Consider the following 20,863-nt stretch of genomic DNA (forward strand, 5'->3'; position numbering starts at 1 on the left):
AATCCGCACGCCCCGGAATCCCGAGCGGGATCCTGTCAAAAACAGATTTCTGGGCGCCGCTCTGGGACTCCAGTTGAGGGGAGCTGAGGCGGGGCCCGGGAACCCACATTTCGGATGAAACCGCCCTCCCGCTGCGTGATTGTAGCGTCCGCCTGTTTCCGAGGCCCACTGTGCCCCTAGGCTCCTCCGGGCAGGAATTACTACTCACTTGTACCGGTTTTTCGGACTTGAGCTTTGCCCAAGGTTAAGATTCCACCTCCCTAAAGGCGAATAAAACAAGGAACGAATGGAGATTTGAAAAGTCATTGCCACAATGAAACAGGTTATTCATGCAAAAGATTTAAAAAATCCAAAATTGTCAAAGAGAGAAAAGGTACAGGGAGAAGTAAACATCTTTATTCCTACATCCAACCTTGCTGCACGAGTCGTTAGTAATAACGTTTTCTTGGAAGTAGATTCCTATTTATTTCAGGCACATGTCCGCTCTTTTTGTATGTATGGTCTCTCTGTTGGTTGTTATTGATATATGTGACATGCGTCCTTAAAGCATTTAATAGTAGACTATACTTATTTCACTTAATACATGTAGGGCTGCCTTGTTCTTTATGCATCATAAAGATTTAAGTCATTAATACTTGAATATTTAGGTGTTGGTTATTTTCCTATTGCATACAATGCTTCAGTGAACATCCTTATTTAATTGTACACAAGTGCAACAATGTCTTTAGGATAGATTCCTAGGAAGCTGAATTGTTGGCCCAAAGATTTGTTCTGCATTTGCAGTCGGTGTATTCTTTAATAGTTATTGGCACATTGCCCTCATAGAGATTATACCCATTTTTCTCCCAGCAATGCTAAGTGAGAATGCCTGTTTCCCCCGCACACCATGTTATCAAACAGGCGAAAAGTGGTTTCTAGTTGTATTTTAACTCATGTCTTTTGTTATGCTTAAACTAAGCATCTTTTCATACAAGGATGATTTGTATTTTCCGTTCTTGAGCTGTGCCTTTTTTTTTTTTTTTTTTTGGTACCAGGGATTGAACCAGGCATGCTTAACCCCTGAGCCACGTCACCAACCCCCCCCCCTTTTTTTTTTTTTTGAAACAGGGTCTCGCTAAATTACCTAGGCTGGCTTTGAATTTGTAATCCTCCTACCTCAGTCTTCTGAGCCTGGGATTACAGGCATGCACCACCATACCTGGCAAGAAAGTAAATTTTTAAATTACTTTGTAGGAGTTCTTTACACATTAAGGAAAAGAGCCCTTTGTGGTATGTTCCAGTATTTCTTTTCATCTACTGATTTTGCTTCTGATATTTATCTTGTTTATCTGTCTTGCAGAAATGTATATATTTGAATTTACTAGTCTTTTCTGACGTCTACATTTGAAGGTCATACTACACTCAGATTATTAAATGCTGTCCTTTTAATGGTTTTATTTTTATGTTTTTTTAAAATTTTTTTTAGATGTTGATGGACCTTTATTTTATTTATTTATATGTGGTGCTGAAAATTGAACCCAGTGCCTCACACATGCTAGGGAAGTGCTCTACCACTGAGCTACAGCCCCAGCCCTGTTTTTATGTTTTGTTTTTAAATATTTGCTTAATCCAGTATTTTTCTGTAAGGGGTGAAGTGGGAGTTTTGTTCCAGATAATCACTGATGATGAACCCTCCTCCTTTATTACATCAATTTTATTTTTTCCAGTACTGGGGTTAGAACTCAGGGATACTCTGTCAGTGAGCTATATCCCCAGCCCTTTTTAGTTTTGATTTTGAGATAGGGTCTTGCTAATGTCTTGCTGAGGCTGGCCTCAAATTTGGGGTCCTAAGCCTTCCTAGTCACTGGAATTATAGATGTCTGCCACTGTGCCAGGCTCTAACTAATTCAAAATACCACTTTCATTATTTTCTAAATTCCCACATGAATTTGGGCTTTTGGATTATTTCACTGATCTGTCTAAATTTTTAAATTCACTTTAAAATCTAGTAGAATCAGTCCTCTCTTATCACCTTTAAAAAAGATCTTTCTGCCTAGTTTTATTTTGAATAATTGTAATACTTAATATAAGTAATTGTTCAAGGATACACAGCTGATAAGCGATAAGCCTGAATGGGAACCCAGGACACCAAGGTCTATAGGTAAACCCTCAATTCTGTGTTATTTTTCTCACATGAGCTTTAATTATAGTGAGTAGGAGATATTATTGTTGAAGTCATACTGTGCATCAATATAGGGAGAATTGAACTAATTAGGATGTTGAATCTTTAAGAACTTTGGGAGGGAGAAAAGTATGCCATTTTATTTATTCAGCCCTTCTGGGCACTTTAGTGTCAGTTTTCCTTCATCTAGTTCTTGACTTTTTTTTTGTTAACTGTACTCTTATCCTTTTTTGTTTGTTTGTTTGTTTTGATAATGGAGATTGAATCCAGAAGTACTTTTCCACTGAGCTACATCCCCCAGCCACCACCCTAGTCCTATCTTTCTTGAGACAGGGTCTTGATATGTTATCCAGGCCTCAAATATGGGATCCTTTTGCTTCAACCTCCTGAGTTGCTAGGATCACAAGCATGTGCCGCTAAACCCAATTTAGTTTATCGTTTTTGTTGGGATATTTTCTTTCATTATATTCTTTAACAGGTTATTGTTTTTATATATAAGAAAGCATTTGGTGTTTTAAAAATAATTTTATATTCAATCATCTTATTGGATTATTTTATTACTATTTAAAATAGTTTTTCATTTCAAACCATGATGTGATACCACTTCACACCCACTAGGATGGTTATATTAAGAAAGACAAATGGCAGTTATTAAGAATATAAGCAACAATAATTGGTGGTGAGGATGTGGGGAAAGTTACACTCTTACATTGCTGATGGGACTGCAAAATGGTACACCCAATCTGGAAAGCAGTATGGAGATTCCTTAGAAAACTTGGAACGGCATTTGACTCAGCTATCCCACTACTCGGTTTATACCCCAAGGACTTAAAAACAGCATACTACAGTGAGGCAGCCACATCAATGTTCATAGCAGTACAATTCACAATAGATAAATTGTGGAACCAATCTAGATGCCCTTCAATAGATGGATGGATAAAGAAACTGTGGTATCTATACACAAGGAATATTACTCAGCATTAAAAAAGAATAAAATCATGGCATTTGCAGGTAAATGGATGAAGTTGGAGAATATAATGCTAAGAGAAGTTAGCCAATCCCAAAAACCTAGAGGCCGAATGTTTCCTCTGATAAGTGGATGCTGATCCATAATGGGGGTGGGAGGAGGAGCTTGGGATGAATGAAGGAACTCTGGATAGGGCAAAGCAGAGGGAGAGGAAGAGAGGGGGCAGAGGGAGAGGAAGAGAGGGGGCAGAGGGGTAGGAGAGATGGTGGAATGAGATGGACATCATTATCCTAGGTACATGTATGATGACACAATGGTATGTGTACATTGTGTACAACCAGAGAAATGAAAAATTGTGCTCTATTTGTGTACTATGAATTGAAATGCATTCCACTGTCATATATAACAAACCGGAACAAATAAATAAATTCATTAAAAAAAGAAAGATTATACAAATCTTGAGAAGCATTGAAACCCTTATATATCGCTAGTGGATATGTAAAATGATGCAGTCTATTGTTAAACAGTTTGGTAATTCCTCAAAAAGTTAAACATTACAGTTACCTTGTTATTGTGTCAATCCATTCCTAAGTATATACCCAATAGAGTTTAAAACATATGTCCACACAAAAATTTGCACAGGAATGTCATTAGTAGCATTGTTTTCAATAGCCAGGAGTAGAAATAACCCAATGTCCACCAGCTGATCAATGGATAAACAAGATGTAGTGTATCTTTCTTGTGGAATATTATTCTGCAATCAAAAGGAATGAAGTGCTGATTCATGTTACATAAACCTTGAAAACATTATACTAAGTAAAAGAATCTAGTCACAAATGACCACATATTATATGATTCCTTTTTAATGAAATGTCCAAATTAGGCAAATTCATAGGAGTTAGTCATCACCAGGGCTTGGGGTGGGGAAATGTGAAGTGACCAATAATGTAAATGGGGTTTAATTTTGGGGTCATGAGAATGTTCTGGAAACAGTTTGGTAGTTGCATAACTTAGAATATATGAAAATTCACTGAATTGTACACTTCTTAAAGGTATGAATTTTATGGTGAATTATATCTTTATTTAAAAAATGAAAAAAATAGTTTTTCAATTGACTAATTTGTTTTCTGGAAATATTCTATCCACAAATTATGATGGTTTTATTTTCTCATTTCTAAGTTTTATGCCTCATATTGTTTCTCTTATAATAGAATCAGCTGGTGTGTCCATACAGTGTTAAGTAATTATTTATGATAACGTTGATAATGAACTTCCTTGACATGTTTCTGCTCATTAAAGGAATGCTTTTCCAGTAAACATGATGCTGGCTTCTGAGATTGGTGTGGAAGTGCAAACACACATGCACTAACATACACATAGATTTTATCACATTAGTAAGATCCCATTGGTATTTGTCTGCATTCCTGAAACAATTTTTAGTTTTTTTTTTTTGTACTAGAAAATGCAGGCAGTGTTTCCACAAAAATAACTGTACAGTGATTTGAAGTACAATAAATGAGGGCAATGCATGGCCTTCCAATAAAAGATACTTGAAGACTAGAGAGAGAGAGATATCCCCCTGGATTTGGTGGTGCACACCTGTAATCCCAGTGACTCTGGAGGCTGAGTCAGGAGGATCACAAGTTCAAGGCCAGCCTCAGCAATTCAGTGAGTCACTAAGCAACTTATGGAGACCCTGTCTCAAAATAAAAAATAAAAAGGGATGGGGATGGGGATGTGGCTCAGTATTAAGTGACCTTGGGTTCAGTTCCTAGTACCAAAAAAGAAAAAAAAAAGAAAATCCCTGTTAATCTTTGGAACTAATCTGTGTCATTTATTATGATTTTTTCAAATACTCAGCTCTTTTTATAGATCTGAAATGAATCCCCCCCTGGTTGTGGTACATATATATTTTTAATATTTTAATGTTTGCAATTATTATATATTTAGAAAGATTGGCATTTAATTATCTGCCATACAACAGCAAAATGCAGCACTGTTTGTAATGGCTTCAAACTGGAAATGACCTAGCTATCTATCAGTGGTGGTCTTTTTGAAGAAACTATGGTAAACTGATGAAAAAATGACCTTGAAAAAATGAGATTTATAGGTTGCTATGGAAAAATTATTCAGGATTATATTTAAAAAGCTGATGTGAAAATGAGTATTTTTAATAAGTCTCCATTTATGTCAAACAATGCTGATAATAACACTAGTATGTTTATGAATTTATGATTGTGCATGGAAGATCTGGAGGGATATAGTGATTACTTTAGAGCACTAAGTCAGGAGGGGACAGTAGTATGAAAGAAGTCTTTTTTTTTTTTTTTTTCCTGGTACCAGGGGCACTTAACCACTGACCCATATATACTCAGTCCTTTTTTATATTTTATTTGAGATAGGGTCTCGATAAGTGGTACAGGGCCTTGTTAAATTGCTGAGGTTGGCTTTGAACTCATGCTTCTCCTGCCTCAGACTCCAGAGCCATTGGGATTATAGGCATGTGCCACTGTACCTGGCATGGGACCACCTTTTTTATTGTAGACTTGGGTGTAATGTTTAAGGCTTTTTCATAATGTCCCCTTTTTTATCCTTGTAGTATAAAAATTAATTTTAAAAAAGAGTTAAAACAATCCTGATGATGATGAAGGAAAAAAGCATGTGTCTATTTCTAGAACATTTTCAAGTCTGTTAAACATCTATAGGAGCTCCTCCTATTACTGATGGAAAAACAAAATGTCTCTTTAGATTGATTCCAGCAGAGACCATATTCTGAAGGTCTTGCACACCATCTTAAGAGTGTGGTCGTTACCTAGAGGCAGTGGGAAACCACTGAGACGCTTTTAGCTGGAATCCAGTATGATTAGATGTGTTTTGTATCATCCCTCTGGCTGCAGTATAGATTATGGGCCCCGGAATAGTATAAGACTGGAGTCCTGGAGACCAGTTGAGGGGCCATGGTAGCCAACAAGGAGGGAAAATGAAGGCTGGAAGTAGGGAGGTGGCCTGGGGACAAAGCTGAGTGTACAAACCAGAGCTGTTTTTCAAGGGAGTCCAAATTAATGGGCCTGGATGAATTAATGTATAAAAAGGAGAGAATGGAAGTAGTTAGAATCTACCAGTTCTTCAGCAGATGAATGTGCTGAAACAGTCAATGGGAGAACAAAGAAGTGGGTTTGGGAAGAAAATTAGTTCAGATTTGCATGTGATGAGTTTTGCGGTCTGCATGAAACACCCTAGAGATGTACAGTTGGCAGCTGGATATAATACAATACCAAGCACAGAGCAAGCTCTCAAAATGTGTTTACAGAATGAAAGAATGCAGGAAGAAAATTTAAGGAAGGTAAATGTGGAGAGAAGAAAAACATAAGGGAGCTCAGGAAATAGGTCTACGGTTGGAATTAAACTTGATTGTCCTCCTTTCCATCAGCACACCCTACTGGAGCATACCTTTATACTCTTTATAATGCTTTTATTAGACTTTGTTATTCATTAAGCTAACATTTCTAGTACGTGAACCCAGTTTAGTGACAAGCCAAAGTCACTAAAACCTGTTTCTTTGCTTAAAAAGTGAAAAATAAAATTAATTCATTATTCAAATACAGATGATTTGACATGATTTTTTGACATTATCATCGTGAGAAAGTAGTTTGCATCCAGTGGAAACCATACTTTGAATTTTGATCTTTTCCTGGGCTAGTGATACTCTCTAGATGCTAGGCAACGGTAGTGAGCCACCACTCCCAGTCAGCCATGTACTCACAAGAGTAAACAACTGGTAAGTCTAGTGTCCTGTTGCCAGCATCTTTTGGATTCAGATAGTCAACAAATTATGAGGTATTCTATATTCCATTATAAAATAGTCTTTCTACTAAATGACTTTGCCTAATAGCAGGCTGAGTATTCTGAGTGCACTTACAGTAAGCTATTGTTATGCTCGGTATATAAGACATATTAAATGCATTTTCAGTTTATATTTTCAACTTAAAATGGGTTTGTAAGGACATAATCCCATTGTAAATTGAGGTATGCAGATTATTTGTAGAACAGGAATCTTTTTTGTTGTTATTGTTGAACCCAGTGGCACTTAACCACTGAGCCACATCCCAGGCCATTTTTTTTTTAATTTTAGAGACAGGGTCTTATTGAGTTACTTAGGGCCTCTCTAAATTGCTGAGACTGGCTTTGGACTCGCAATCATTCTGCCTCAGCTTCCAAAGCTGCTGGGATTATAGGCATAAACCACTGCACACAGCATAGACCAGGATCTTAATAGAAAGTACCCTTTTTAGTCTCTTTTTCTGACGTTAACAAACAATAATATTTTTAGATACCATTCTTTACTTTGCTCTGAAGATTTAAAATAAATTTATGAAGCTCACACTTGACATGAAAAAGCTACATATACAAATTAAAATTCATAGTTTTAATTCCTTATAATTTTATAATTTTTTTCAGTGCTGAGGATCAAAACCCAGAGTCTCATACATGACATATATATGTATGTATATATAGATAGATGCAAAATTACATAGTAATTATATTATTTATACATCTTTGATCTCTTTAAAGTTTTTGAACATACTAGCAAACTTTGTACTTTCTAAATATCTGTAATTTTCTTTAAATAACCAAGCACTGGAAACTTAATAAAAATGTTAATTATCTTAAAATGGATGAGGTTCTTTTCCCCTTCAGCAGTCTAAGCCTGGATGGATCTTTTGTAGCCATACCTATTTTTATTTCAAGGGACATGTGATGGATTCTCTGTTAACCAACTTTATTTCCAAACAAAAATCCCTAAATAGAGCCAGTCTATATAAATATGATGGTTACATGATGGTGTTAGTTTTTAAAACACATTTAACAAATAAAGAGGTGACATAAAAGATTGTGGTACAGTTGGTGAGTCTTAATTGCGGAATTTCTTCTTCTTACGGAACTTTTTTCCTGCTGCATTTGCTGCTTTTTCAGCCATGATCTCTGAATACTTCCTTCGGTTATATCTGGAAAGAAAAAACAAACCCAGGTTTTCTAAAGAATAACACATCAGATATTAGTAGTTAATATAACATTATGTAAGGGGTTTTAAATCTCAAGATTTTTTGCACTTTTCCTATTTATCAGTAAGTTGCCATCACATGTCAGGAGCCACACTGAGAACTAAGGATAGAGCAGCGGACAGACAGCTATAGCCTCTGCCCTCACACAACTTGCTAAAGACCCATGACAATGTTAAACACAGGACATAAATGGAGATAAAAATGCAAAAAGGACAAGTAAAACAAAAGTTTACACTTATCTGAAAAAACAAATATGACTGGTACATATTTCCTAGAACTTTAGAAAACATACTAATGGTTTTCAAAGTATGATCTGAAGACCCCTTCAACAGATCCATTCAGTAAAGACTATTTTTTACAAGAATACTAAGGCAGTAATTGTCCTTTGCCCTCATTCTCTCCTGAGTATACAGTAGAGTTTCCTAGATGCTACATGATGTGTGGTATATGCAGAAACAGATGTGAGGCTCTGTCTTTTTTGTTTTGTTTTGAGTACCAGGGATCAAACCCAGGGGGGCACTTAACCACTGAGCCACATCCCCAGTCCTTTTTTATTTTTTTATTTTGAGACAGGGTCTAAGTTACTTAGGGCCTTGCTAAGTTGCTGAGTCTGGCCTTGAACTTGTGATCCTCCTGCCTCAGCCTCCCAAGTCCCTGGGGTTATAGGGATATGATTGTCTTTAATTATGCCAGATATTAAAGAGATTTGCACTAAATTGCTTTTGTTATTTTCATGAAAGTATATATTCATGTTTATATATGAAGGTTATTTTAAATGAGTTAATATTTTATAATTAACTGAAATTTTATAGATTTCTGCATATTTTAAAGAAATGCATAGATATTACAAGATGAAATATAAAAATTCATTACCTTCTGAATTCAGAATCAGCCAGCAGTTCTTCCACAATAGTTCTTTTCCTTTGCTTCTTGGGAATTCGTGAATGGTAGAAATCAGCTGGATTGTCAACAATGGTTCCAACCTATGAACAATTGAATGAAATAAGTCATACAAAACCTGATTAAGTCATACAGTGCCTAAATGCCACTGTTTATTCCATATTTCAGTGTAGTTTGAACAAAGTATATTTACAAAAAGGAGTGTAAATCATGAGCTTATCTTATAACAGTATTAAAGTTTATCTTGACATTTTTTTAAGCTAAAATAAATCACCTATGAGCACAGTGATGTTACTAATGACAGAGTATATAGTAGATCCAAAATTTCTTTTATATACATAGTACTAAACAGTACAGTTAAATTCACAATGAATAACAAAAAGAGAAAAGTAGAAGTTAATAAACTGTTCGTTTTCCAATTCAAATACAAGTTCTATATACAGACCTACCTGATCTCCTAGACTATCATAAATACTGCCTTAGTAACTGCTCTGCATTTGTTCATTCAACTGACTAAAATTACAGAATGCCTACTGTGTGCCAGGCACTGTGATAGGTTGAGGAAACAAAAACAAACATCTAGTCCTTAGCAAGGTTCCAGTTTTAAAGAATATCAAAACAGAAAACTGAAGAATTAAAGCATAACATAATAGACACTGAACAAAATATTATAGAAGCTTTGAACACTGAGTGACAAATTCTGACCAAAAGGAAGAAAAGAAGACAAAGGGATGTCATTTTAGCTTGGATTTGTATAGGTAGAATTAAATACTGGTATGTACACATTCTGAGAAAGGGACTGAGTAGCTGAGCTTGTGTGAGCTTAAGAGGGCTATGACAAAAAGAAGAGTTGGTGAACTGGTTTGGGTGCAGATTATAAAGAACCAAATAAAAGGGTCACAAAAACTTCTTAGCAGAGTTCTAAAATGAACAAAATTTTTTTTTGTTGTACTGGGGAAGGAACCCAGGAGTGCTCTACCATTGAGCTACATCCCCAACCCTTTTTACTTTGACTCAAGGTCTTGCTAAGTTGCACAGGCTGGCTTTGAACTTGCAATTCTTCTGCTTCAGCCTACCAAGTTGCTGGGATTACAGGTATTTGCCAAGCTTAAAGAATACATGTATAACTGGCTACATTTGGAAGATGGATTGTAAGACAGAGCAAAACTTGGGAGACCAAAGACTATTATATAATCCTGATGAGTGACAAAAAGTAATCAAAAATGAAAACTTTAAGGATAAATCAATTGGAGTTTCATCTGAGAATGCTTTGAAAACCAAATTTTTAATGATTTTTCAGAATTTGCTGGGGGAATTTGCTCCGTCATGCATGGTCTCTTGCTCTTAAGCTAGAATTCTTTATACACTTATGTTAACCCTTAAATTTATTAAGTTCCATTTAGAAAGTTAACCTGGAAATCCACCTATCATATTTAACAACGTCTCTCTACCTGGGAACCCAGTACAAGATGGTTGTTATCTGAATTATGTTTAGGACATTATCTGGCCTAAGCAGATATGGTCCAAATGTCAGATATACACATTATAAACATTCTATGGACTATACCAGTATTCTGTTTGTTCATACCTGGAAATACTTAGGGAAGCCATCTCTATCATTTTTCTTGTAGAATCTTTTTGGGTCCATGCTTGCTCTCATCTTCAGTGCTCTGAGATCATTTTTCAGTTCATCTGTCAATTCTGGAGCTTTCATACCAAACCAGCCATCACCTGCTGTTTTTTGTCGCTCTTTCTAAAGTTGAAATTTCAAAAATAAACATAACTTTAAATAAAACTATGAGTATGTTCATTTCCCCTAAAATTTTACAAACAGAAAACTTTGTGAATAGAAAAGTTTCTTTATAGAAAGCATTCATCTCCAGAATCACCTTTATAAAAGGAATTAAGTAAAATCAGAAAAAAGAGACTTTTTATATATTTATTTATTTTTTTTAGGAAATCAGGCATTGCATTACCTGAGTCAGAAATGAATCCTCCTTAAAATCTATTTTTTATCTCAGCAAGTAACTGATGACTTGCTGGGAGAATCACACACCTTCAATTTTTTTTTTTTTTGTTGTTTTAAAGAGAGAGAGAGAGAGAGAGAGAGAGAGAGGTTTTTAATATTTATTTTTTTTTAGTTTTTGGTGAACACAACATTGTTATTTTATTTTTATGTGGTGCTGAGGATCGAACCTAGCGCCCTGCGCATGCCAGGCGAGTGAGATACCGCTTGAGCCACATCCCCACCACCCACACCTTCAATTTTTATTTAAAATAATCCTTGTGACAATACATAAAAACATTTTCATGTTTGGAGCTTATGTGTAAATGTTAATCCTTCCCCACTTTTTTGGGGAAATACAGGGGATTGTACCCAGGGTCAAGCACTGAGCTAGATCCCCAGCACTTTTTATTTTCAGACAGAGTCTCACTAAGTTGCTCAGGCTAGCCTCAAACTTGGAATTTTCCTCTCAGCCTCCCAAATAGCTGGATTAAAGGCAGATGCCATCATAACCAAATGTTAACATCAGTGTCTCAGAGAGCCACTCACTGCAAACTAGTCCATAAATTTGTATGATTTCTAAAATAAAAGAAAAATTCTATTCTTTTGAAAATTCCTAGTAATTAATCAGTTTTGTTTCATTCATACAACAAATATTCATATGGTGCCTATAATCTGTCAAGGTACCCCATATTAGTGACATTACTGGTGTCCCATCCTCAAAGTTCCCTAGGGAACTTTTATGCTTATTAGTTTCCTTTAAAAGTGCAACAGAGAGCTTCTAGCCTTTGGTAAAACATAATCTAAAAACTACGAGAAGCTGAGTGCACTGGCACACGTCTGTAATCCTAGTGACTCGAGAGGCTGAGGCAGGAGGATCTCAGCTCAAATTCAGCCTCAGCAACTTAGCGAGACCCTGTCACTAATAAAATATGGAAAAGGGCTGTGGCTTGGTGATTATTAAGTACCCTTGGGTTCAAACCTTGGTATCCCCCACCACCACCCTCAAAAGCTAATAGATATAGACAGTGAACCTATATGTTGGCTACTACTGTCCTTAAGGTATATTTTTAAAAAGCTATATCTGTGTATACCACTGTAGCTGCAGAGACATTGTAAATTAATATTAAATGTGTCTATGAAATGTTATTTTATGGCCCTCAGATATCAAAATAATTTAAAATATATATATATATACACATACACACCTAGGTTTAACTTTAATTATACAAACATGTTATATAATCTGAAGGTACAAACACACAAGCATTCTAAGTTAAAGTCACTGTACTTACCCTGCGTTTTTTCTGAAGTTGACGTTTTGATTCACTATATGGTGGGACACCATAGTTTTTTTCAAAATCAGGTGTAATGATGGCTTTCTGCAGAAGCTATAAAAATACAAAATTGTATTTTCACATAATTTTGCAACATTTTGAACTTATATTTTAAAATTTTGTGCCATCAAATTTGTTAATCTGTTCCTAAAAATCTGTATTTTGTGTTACTTGCTTAGGATAATTAAAATATTATCATAAAACAATGTGATTAAAAAGGAGCTACAGGGTAGTTAGTATGTTTCTCAGTGTAAGAAAGTAAAAGTGATCCTTAGCCCTCAAATTTTTTTTACAGGAATATAGCTCAAGCATTAATTTGGCAATGCCATTTGAAATTACTGATTCAGAAATTACTAATAGTCAATTACCTAATTTGGGTCCAGGCTTACAATTTTGGGCTGGTACGGTAGCATTCTAGGCTTTTCCATCATTCAGAAAGAAATTACAACAATTACTTAACAGCTAAGAGCTTGATATATGTTAAAGTCTATAATAGGGTCTAGGACAGTAGTTCTCAAATGGAGAAACTGGCAATGTTACATTTTTGGTAGTAAAGGGAAAGAGAATGCTACTAGCATCTAGTGGGTAGAAGTCAGAGATGTGGCTAACAATCCTACAATACACAATAGATCATCCCACAACAAAGAATCATGCAGCTCAAAACAGCAACAGTGCTGAGATTAAGAAACCTTGCTTACAAATGTATGGAAGATGATATGTCATGAGCTTTGTAATGTTTTGAACAACCAATAAAAAAAAAAAAAAAAAAAAAAAAAAAGAAACCTTGCTTAAACAACTCAGATCTGTACTGGGTGTTACAGATGCACAGAGGTACAAATAAGGACTGGGGGAATCCAAGTATGTTTCCCATGGCTGTGAACTCTGTATTGGTTTGGAAAGAGCAGAAAATTTCAGTAGTCTTCAATGGCAAAAACAAAGCATTTTGAAGGCTCTGAGAAACCTCTGAAAGACTTAACCAAGAGAATACTTAAGCAGATTTGTGATTTTACAAAAAGAAATCTAAAAGTTTTCAGGATGACTTAAAGAACAAAAAGAAAGCGAGACCAATAAGGAGATTGCTAGAGTATCTCAGGTGAGAAATAAAGGTCTGTACTACTTGTTGATGGGCTCAAAAAGAAGGAAGGCACCATTGCAAGGGCCTGGTGATTAAATGCAAAAGGGAAAGAGACTTTGGTGTTATTAATCAGCACACAGAATACAAAAGGAGAAGCTAGTTTAGGCCAGGAAGAGAAAGAGAAGAATTAGTGAAGTCAAGTGCCTGAGTGCATTGAAATGAACAGATACCTACACTCAAAAGTCTGAAGTTAAAAGAAGCATCAAGGCTAGAAAATACAGATTTAGAAGAAAGCAGTGCAAGTTGTTGGCCAAAGCTAAAGGTTTAGGTAAGATTATCTTAATAATAATTCCTTCTAAAATTGTATGTCTAATCTTTGTTTGTAAATAAGCACTCCCCCTACCCCCAGCCCAAGGTGAGGGCAGCAGGCTAGGACAGTAGTTCTCAAATGGAGAAACTGGCAATTTTTAACATTTTTCCAAACAGTTAAGAAATAAAAATATAACAAGAAACAAAACAAAACAAAACACTCTGGGATTGTAACTGGTGGATGCAAGAAAAGAAATACTAATCTTAAATTTACTTTTCAAGCATCACCTTTTATAGGTGGGATTTTGTCTTAAAAAGAAATGACTCTTCTAGCGAGATGGGAAAATAGAACTGATTAGGCCAAAGTGGTTTTACCATGGGAAAATTGGTCTTTTACCAAGAACTAAGCATTTCTAGAAATGACACTTCTAAAACAAGGCAGACATTTCAAATAATTTACCTCATTTTTCTTCTTCTCCTTGATCTGTGTTAGGGTTCTCTTGTTAGACTGTAGTTTGTCTGCGTTGATATTAATATACACACCACCCAACTGCTTGATACTCAGACCAGGATCTATGCTGCTACTTGTCAATTTCAGACTGAAAGAGAAATGATCACTTAAAGATGAAGTAATTACATTTTAAATCTAGTACATCCAATTTTAGGATGAACAATTAAAAATGCTTTTTGGGAACACATCCAAACTTATTCCCCAAATTTTTTAAAAAAGTATTAGGCCATCAGTAGAGTGCAGCAGTATTGAAAGTTCAGGGCTAGCCCCAGCAACTTAGTGAGAACGTCTCAAAATATAAAGAGGCTGGGAATGTAGATCAGCTGTAAAGTGCCTCTGGGTTCGATCTCCTGTATGGAAGTGGGAGGAAAAAGGATTAGGCTATATAATATGCCAATATATTTCATAGAGATTAGATAAGGAAGAATTACAGAAAAAGGAGGAGGAAATATTCCTACCAATTCAACTTAACTTCATATAAAGGCAAAGAGTTAGTTAATAAATGTACATATTGAGAAAAGGCCTTCTACTCTGAACTTCCAAGTTATAAAAACCTAGAATTCTTCCCTCAGTAACTAAAGATATCTGGTACTGAGTATGAAATGGTAATAAACATCTATTTCACAAGAGCTTTTTAAAAGTTAAATGTCATGCCTCAAACCTACCAATTAGAATCTTCTGCATCTTGTCTGGGCTATATTTATATGAAGAGAATTTCTACTTTATATGATCAGAGGGTTCTTATAGGTAAGTACACTTGGACTTAAAGTCATTTTCTTTCCTGATTATTCATATAAAATGAGTGTTCAAAACATAATCAGTCTGTGCTGTAAAGTGAAGTCATTGTATTGCAGTATATTGGCAGCAATTCTCAACCCCGAATGTATATCAGAACTAATATGGGGGAAGACTGAGGTTTTTTAAAAAAACTAAACATGCCTAAGCCTGATGTCATTGCCTGACTTGGTTGGTTTATAGCAAAGCCTATGCATCTGTTAATATACACAGCCCTAGAAGGCTGCTGGCATTTCTAGTGGATAACACTACCACCAGCCTATGATCAGGAAAAAAAAATAAGTTTAAAACAGGAATATAGAAACTAAAGAAATAACCCCAAACATTAGACCCTTTTAGTGGATAATGGATGGGACTAGAGATGATTATTTTTCTCATACTTTTCTATATTTTTCAATTTCTTTACAATGGACATGTAAGGAGAAAAAAAGTAACTTTTTTTCCTCCCCTTTATATTGCTCACAAAATAAAATCACAGAAAAATCTTAACAGATGATTTCTAATATATCATCAAAAGGAACACTTAGTCACTGAGAGAAGTATGTCTGTCAAAGGTACTCACAAAGATGAGAGAAATGCTAGATAGAAAAGCACTTCCATAATGAACTAAAGGCAGTAATTTTCTCAATTCCATGTTTTCTAATATTGCATATTTCTATGGTAAATTAATCATCTGACAAATACATCAACATCTACTTTTAAAACATAAGGGTAAAAACTTACAGTTTAGATTTTGTGTTATTCAGTAAGTCGTCTTCATCACTACACTCATCATCTTCATTTCTGTCATTATCTGATAGTTCTTCACTGTTTTCATCATCTTCCTCCTCCTCCTCTTTTTCTTCTTCAATGGAAACTTCACTTGCTTTGTCTTCCTCTTCCAAATAAAATTTTTTCTCAGCACTCAATCCAGGAGTTGTATCAATTACAAACAGTGCATTTTTGCATGATGTATTTCCAGAGTCTTCACTTAACGACTCATTTTGGCCACTATTTTCAACAAAACACAGAGTGTCCTCTTCACTTTCACAGTTTTCAGACTGCTGGCTTTCATCACTGCTAAGAACTAATAAAACAGAATCACTCACCTCCTGAGAAGTGTTGAGTTCAGACTTGCAGAGTTTGGTATCACATTCTAGGTTTTCACTCATTTTGCTGTTGTCTTCACTGACATCTATTCTAGCAGACTCTTCATTATCATCACTGAACTTTGTTATGTCACTTGTTTTTATGGTACTATTTATCTCTTCACTCCATCTGTTCACTTCCACAACTGCAAATGTTTTTGCTAATGATTTCATTATAGTCTCACAGTTCAGATCTGATTGTTCTGATGTGGTTTTCTTTTGGGGAGTTGAAAGTTTCTGGGTCACTAATGGTTGAAGACTCCTCTCCTGAAGTTCAGAAGGACTCAGCTGAGAACCTTTCCCATTAATTTCTTTTCCCTCATCTATTATTTCATTGTCCTCTTTAAGAGAGATTGTTTCTCTAAGAGATGCAACATTGGTCTGTTTTTCCTCACTTACATTAAGATGTTGATGTGTTTGCACTGTTAGTACTTTGTCTGAATTTCTGTGGAATGGATCATCATTAAAGTCATTATAAATTTCATTATTACAGAAATTTGGTTTATTTGTCTGAGAAGGAAATCCTGCTGGTAACTGAGAATCCTGAATGGTATCTGCATCCTTTGAATTCACAGGCGTATCTATGATTCGGTTTTCATTTCCTGGTACAATCTTTGTATCTTTCTTCTCAGTTTCTAGCTTTAATTTCCTATACACATTTCTGGTTTTTCTCTTAGGTGTAATTTCAGAGATTGAACTGTAGGAACACGACTCAGTATCAGCTTTAGTTTCTGCATTTGATTGTTGGCTTAGATCTCTTACTTCAGATTTGGCCTTACTTCTGATTCTTCTTGCTACTTCTGTGGAAGTAACAACTCTAGAAACACCTGAAGCATGAGATTCTGCTTCAGAGACAACCTCTTCAGTAAGAGGCTCATTTATTGGAGTTATTATCTGCCTTTTCCTAATAGGAGTCACTGGGGTGAGTGGAATTATGATCTGTCTTCTCCTAGTTATTCTTAGAATAGGCTCCTGGACCTCAGACACAGATGAATAATTTGACTCTTCTTCAGAGTTCTCTTCATCAGTAGATGGTTTAGTTATCTTTGCTTGTGAGTCTGCAGCTCCGCTCTTCCTCTTTTTGCTTTTAGGAGTTCTAGGGACTGAATTTTTTTCCCCAGCAGTTTGCAGTGATTCAATAATACTTTGGCCATCAGATCCACATTCCTTCCTGTTTTCTGGAATCCCTTCAGCACAACTCTGCAACCCAAAGAAAATAAGTTATAATTTAGGCAGGGTTGGGACAAGGGCAAAGCAAATAAGGCACTTCCTTGCAGGAGCAAAATTTAGGAGGGCACTATAAAAACCCAATAGGCAGCTGGGGCTGTAGCTTAGTGGTAAAGCGATTGACTCACATGTGTGCGATCCTCAACACCACATAAAAATAAAGAAAGATACTGTGTGTTCATCTACAACTAAAAATATATATATATATATATATATATATATATATATATATATATATTTTTTAAAAAACACCCAGTAGGCAAAATTTCACAAAAAGAAAAACCCATGATTTAAAAAAAAAAAAAGCTAAATGCTAGATCTGACCCTTTATTTGCCTTATGTGCCTCACCTGGACCTGGATCTGACTTTGCAAAGAAAAAAAAAATAGCTGAATAAAGAAAAAATTTTCTCCAAAGAAAAATAAGCATTTCGATCCATACATAAGGGACGAGAGGAAGTACTCTCAGCAAAGAGGTATTTAGGTACACACTAGTGAACTAGTCGCTGCCCTTGCTTTGACAGACTGAAGAGAATTGCCGCTCAGTTCCCTTCGCTGCAGGAAACGAAGAATGTGGCAGGGGAGAGCCACCAGGCGGCGCCACCACAACCTCTACACGTCATTGGAGTTGGGTGATGGGCCACTGCCAGCCTCCCCAGGTGAAAAGGATGTCCTTTTCTCCAGTCCCACTAAATGATTTTTGCGCACCGTGACTGAAATTAGTCTTCCTTGATACAGTGGCGTTAACAATCTTAAAAGGTTTAATCTCTGTGTCTGCATGAAGTCGCTGAACAACACAAGGGAAGTTAACTAACCTTTTCCTTAACTACTAAAACTGCCTTAAAAGACCGTGGTGAGGACTAACCAGTTCACATGACAGGGCAGGAGCAGAGCCTTGGTTTACCGCAGCACTGTGAAAGCTCGTGCCTTCTCCAGCGGCCCTTCGCGCCGCCCCACCTGCCTAAGCGCTACTCTGTGGAGCGGAGAGGAGAAACAGAGGAGACTTGGGATCTCCTACCTTCTGCTGGGAACTTTCAGGCGATGTATCTTGGATCCTGGCCCGAGAACGTGCAGACCTGGTGACCACCATTTTCCCGGCTCCCCGGCATCCACCGCGGCTTCCCTCCGCTCTGCGGCCCGGAAACGCGTCAGAGAAGTGCCTCATTTGTTTTCCCAGATGATCCCGGAACTCGCGAGATCTCTTACTTGGCCTTTGCCCCGGGCTCTGGCCGGGCTTTGGCCGGGTTCTGGCCATGTTGGGATTTCCAAGCTCGGGTTTTAGTGTTCTCTTTACGCCCCTGGAAGACAGATCAGCCTTTTGCTGGCCTACTCCCCGAGGACGCGACATCTGCAACGACAAGAGGGCCTTTGTCTCCCTTTTTACAGGAACGAGTTGGAAGATCGCATCATTTACCTAATTTTCCATTCGTTTAGTAATTACAAAGGTCTTGATGTCGCCAAGAGTGTGGCCAAAGGAAGATGTTTGCCTTATTTGTACTTTTTTTTCAGTAATGTACTTATGTGTTGTGATGTTAATTATAAATAAAGACATGGCTGGGACGAGGATATCCCAGAAACTGGGAGACTAGTTAGGAAGCTATATAAAAAGTGATGTGGTGCTTCAGGATTGGGAATAAGCAGAAAAGAATATGAAAGAAATTGTAAAGGAGAGGGATAAAAGTTTTTGTTTGTCTTTCTTTTAATATTAAGGGTAGAGAACTAGATGGTACAAAGGGATTGAGGAAGTAAACGGGAGTTATTGTTGTAGGGGAGAAAAAATGCTTTATTAAAATCTATTCTCCGTGGTCCACTTCTTTATAATAGAAAACCACAGTTTCCTTAAAAGTCACAGCACACACATTTCAGTGAATAATACATTGCCTCCGAGCTAAATTGCTCCCTTTCAGCCTCCCTTGAAGACAAGTATGCTAACCGAGTTTTGGTCAATATAAATTAAATATCTAGTTCTTTAGGGTCAGTTTTAGAGGAGAACCTTCCTGACTTCTTAAATACTTCTTTTTTTTTTTTTAATTCCTGGAGAGTTGTGTTCACTGGTTTTTATCTAGCAGCAATTCCGTGCCCCGAGGACACAGCAGGGCTTCAGAGTTACTCTAAGAGTGAAAATGAAAAATCATGAGTTCCTGACAATTTGAGCCACCACATCAGCTCTCTCAACAGCTCTGGATTTCTTTCACGTGAAACAATTTGTCAATGTTCTGATTAATTTTTTATTGGAAGGCTTTGCAGCCAGTTTTAATTTTCTTCTTTCCTATAATTCCATACACATAAAATGAAATTTCCAAGGAAATCCATATTTTCACCAGCAAGAGTATATATCCTGGGGCTGGGATTGTGTCTCAGTGGTAGGGTGCTTGCTTTAACGTGTGAGGCACTGGGTTCCATTCTCAGCACTGCATATAGATAAACAAAAAAAGTCCACTGACAACTAAAAGAAAATTTTTAAAAAGAGTACATATCCTGGAATTTAATGGAATACTGTCTTCAAGATGCTAAGGAAAAGTATCTGGGAATTTAGAATTTTACAATGTCAAATGACTACTGATGATTGAGTAAAAATAAAGACGTTTTCAGACAAACAGGACCTACAGAGTTTACTGCCCAAAGACCTTTGGTGAAAGAATTGCCAAGAACATTTTTAAAAAGTGAACTTGTAGGAATAGAATACAAGAATCAACAGTGAGCAAAGAAATGGGGAGAAGAGCTGAATCATAAGCTATACTTATCATAAAACCATCTTAATATCAATCAACAGACACACCAAAATCATCTGTCACTTTACACATTTAGTTATTGCTAAGGAACCACTTTTGGGGCAGTGCAACTATATACAGTCATATTCTGATGTATTTAGGGGAGTTGGGCAACTTTTAGTCTCTAATCAAATATGACCTTCCCAACATTACCTACTCTTGTCCCAACAGGAGCAGTTCCCTTTCTGGTAATAAGCTTTTGAAGGTGTTCTCATTGAATTTGTGTTTACATATAAACTGCTTCATTATTCAGTAGAAGTATATTTAAAAACTAGGCAAACAGAGGCCTCTGCCCACAATGTCCACATCACACTATCTCCTCTGACCTACTCTAAAGCTAAGTTCTTTAGGAACATATTTCTGTACCTTATTTTGCAACCTAGCCTCACTTCATTCCACATGTCCCCCAATCCTTTTCACCACTTCTGTCATTAATCAATGCAGCCTTTTATTGCTTTTATTTATATACAGATCTCCTCCACTTGCCGGCGAATATACTGTATATACTCCTGGAAGAAAAAGGGTTGTCTTGGGGCTGGGGTTGTGGCTCAGTGGTACAGTGCTTGCCTCACATGTGTGTAGCACTGGGTTCAATTCTCAGCACCGCATATAAATAA

At 36.5% G+C, this 20,863-nt stretch overlaps 1 protein-coding gene across 1 annotated transcript; it reads right to left on the minus strand.

Moving 5' to 3' along the window:
* Positions 1-7,891: 7,891 nt before the first annotated feature.
* Positions 7,892-18,651, minus strand: Dnttip2 (deoxynucleotidyltransferase terminal interacting protein 2). Its single transcript, XM_046462008.2, has 7 exons — positions 18,494-18,651; positions 15,847-17,450; positions 14,278-14,416; positions 12,392-12,487; positions 10,680-10,844; positions 9,065-9,174; positions 7,892-8,134 (listed from the first exon to the last, which is right to left on the minus strand). The coding sequence occupies exons 1-7, from the start codon at positions 18,638-18,640 to the stop codon at positions 8,041-8,043; spliced, it is 2,355 nt and encodes a 784-aa protein (XP_046317964.2). The 5' UTR covers positions 18,641-18,651; the 3' UTR covers positions 7,892-8,040.
* Positions 18,652-20,863: the final 2,212 nt, after the last annotated feature.

The sequence above is a fragment of the Marmota monax genome, unplaced genomic scaffold, assembly GCF_021218885.2.
Source record: "Marmota monax isolate L192 unplaced genomic scaffold, Marmota_monax_Labrador192_F-V1.1 WCK01_AAM20220418_F8-fsc00070, whole genome shotgun sequence".
NCBI classification, from domain to species: Eukaryota; Metazoa; Chordata; class Mammalia; order Rodentia; family Sciuridae; genus Marmota; species Marmota monax.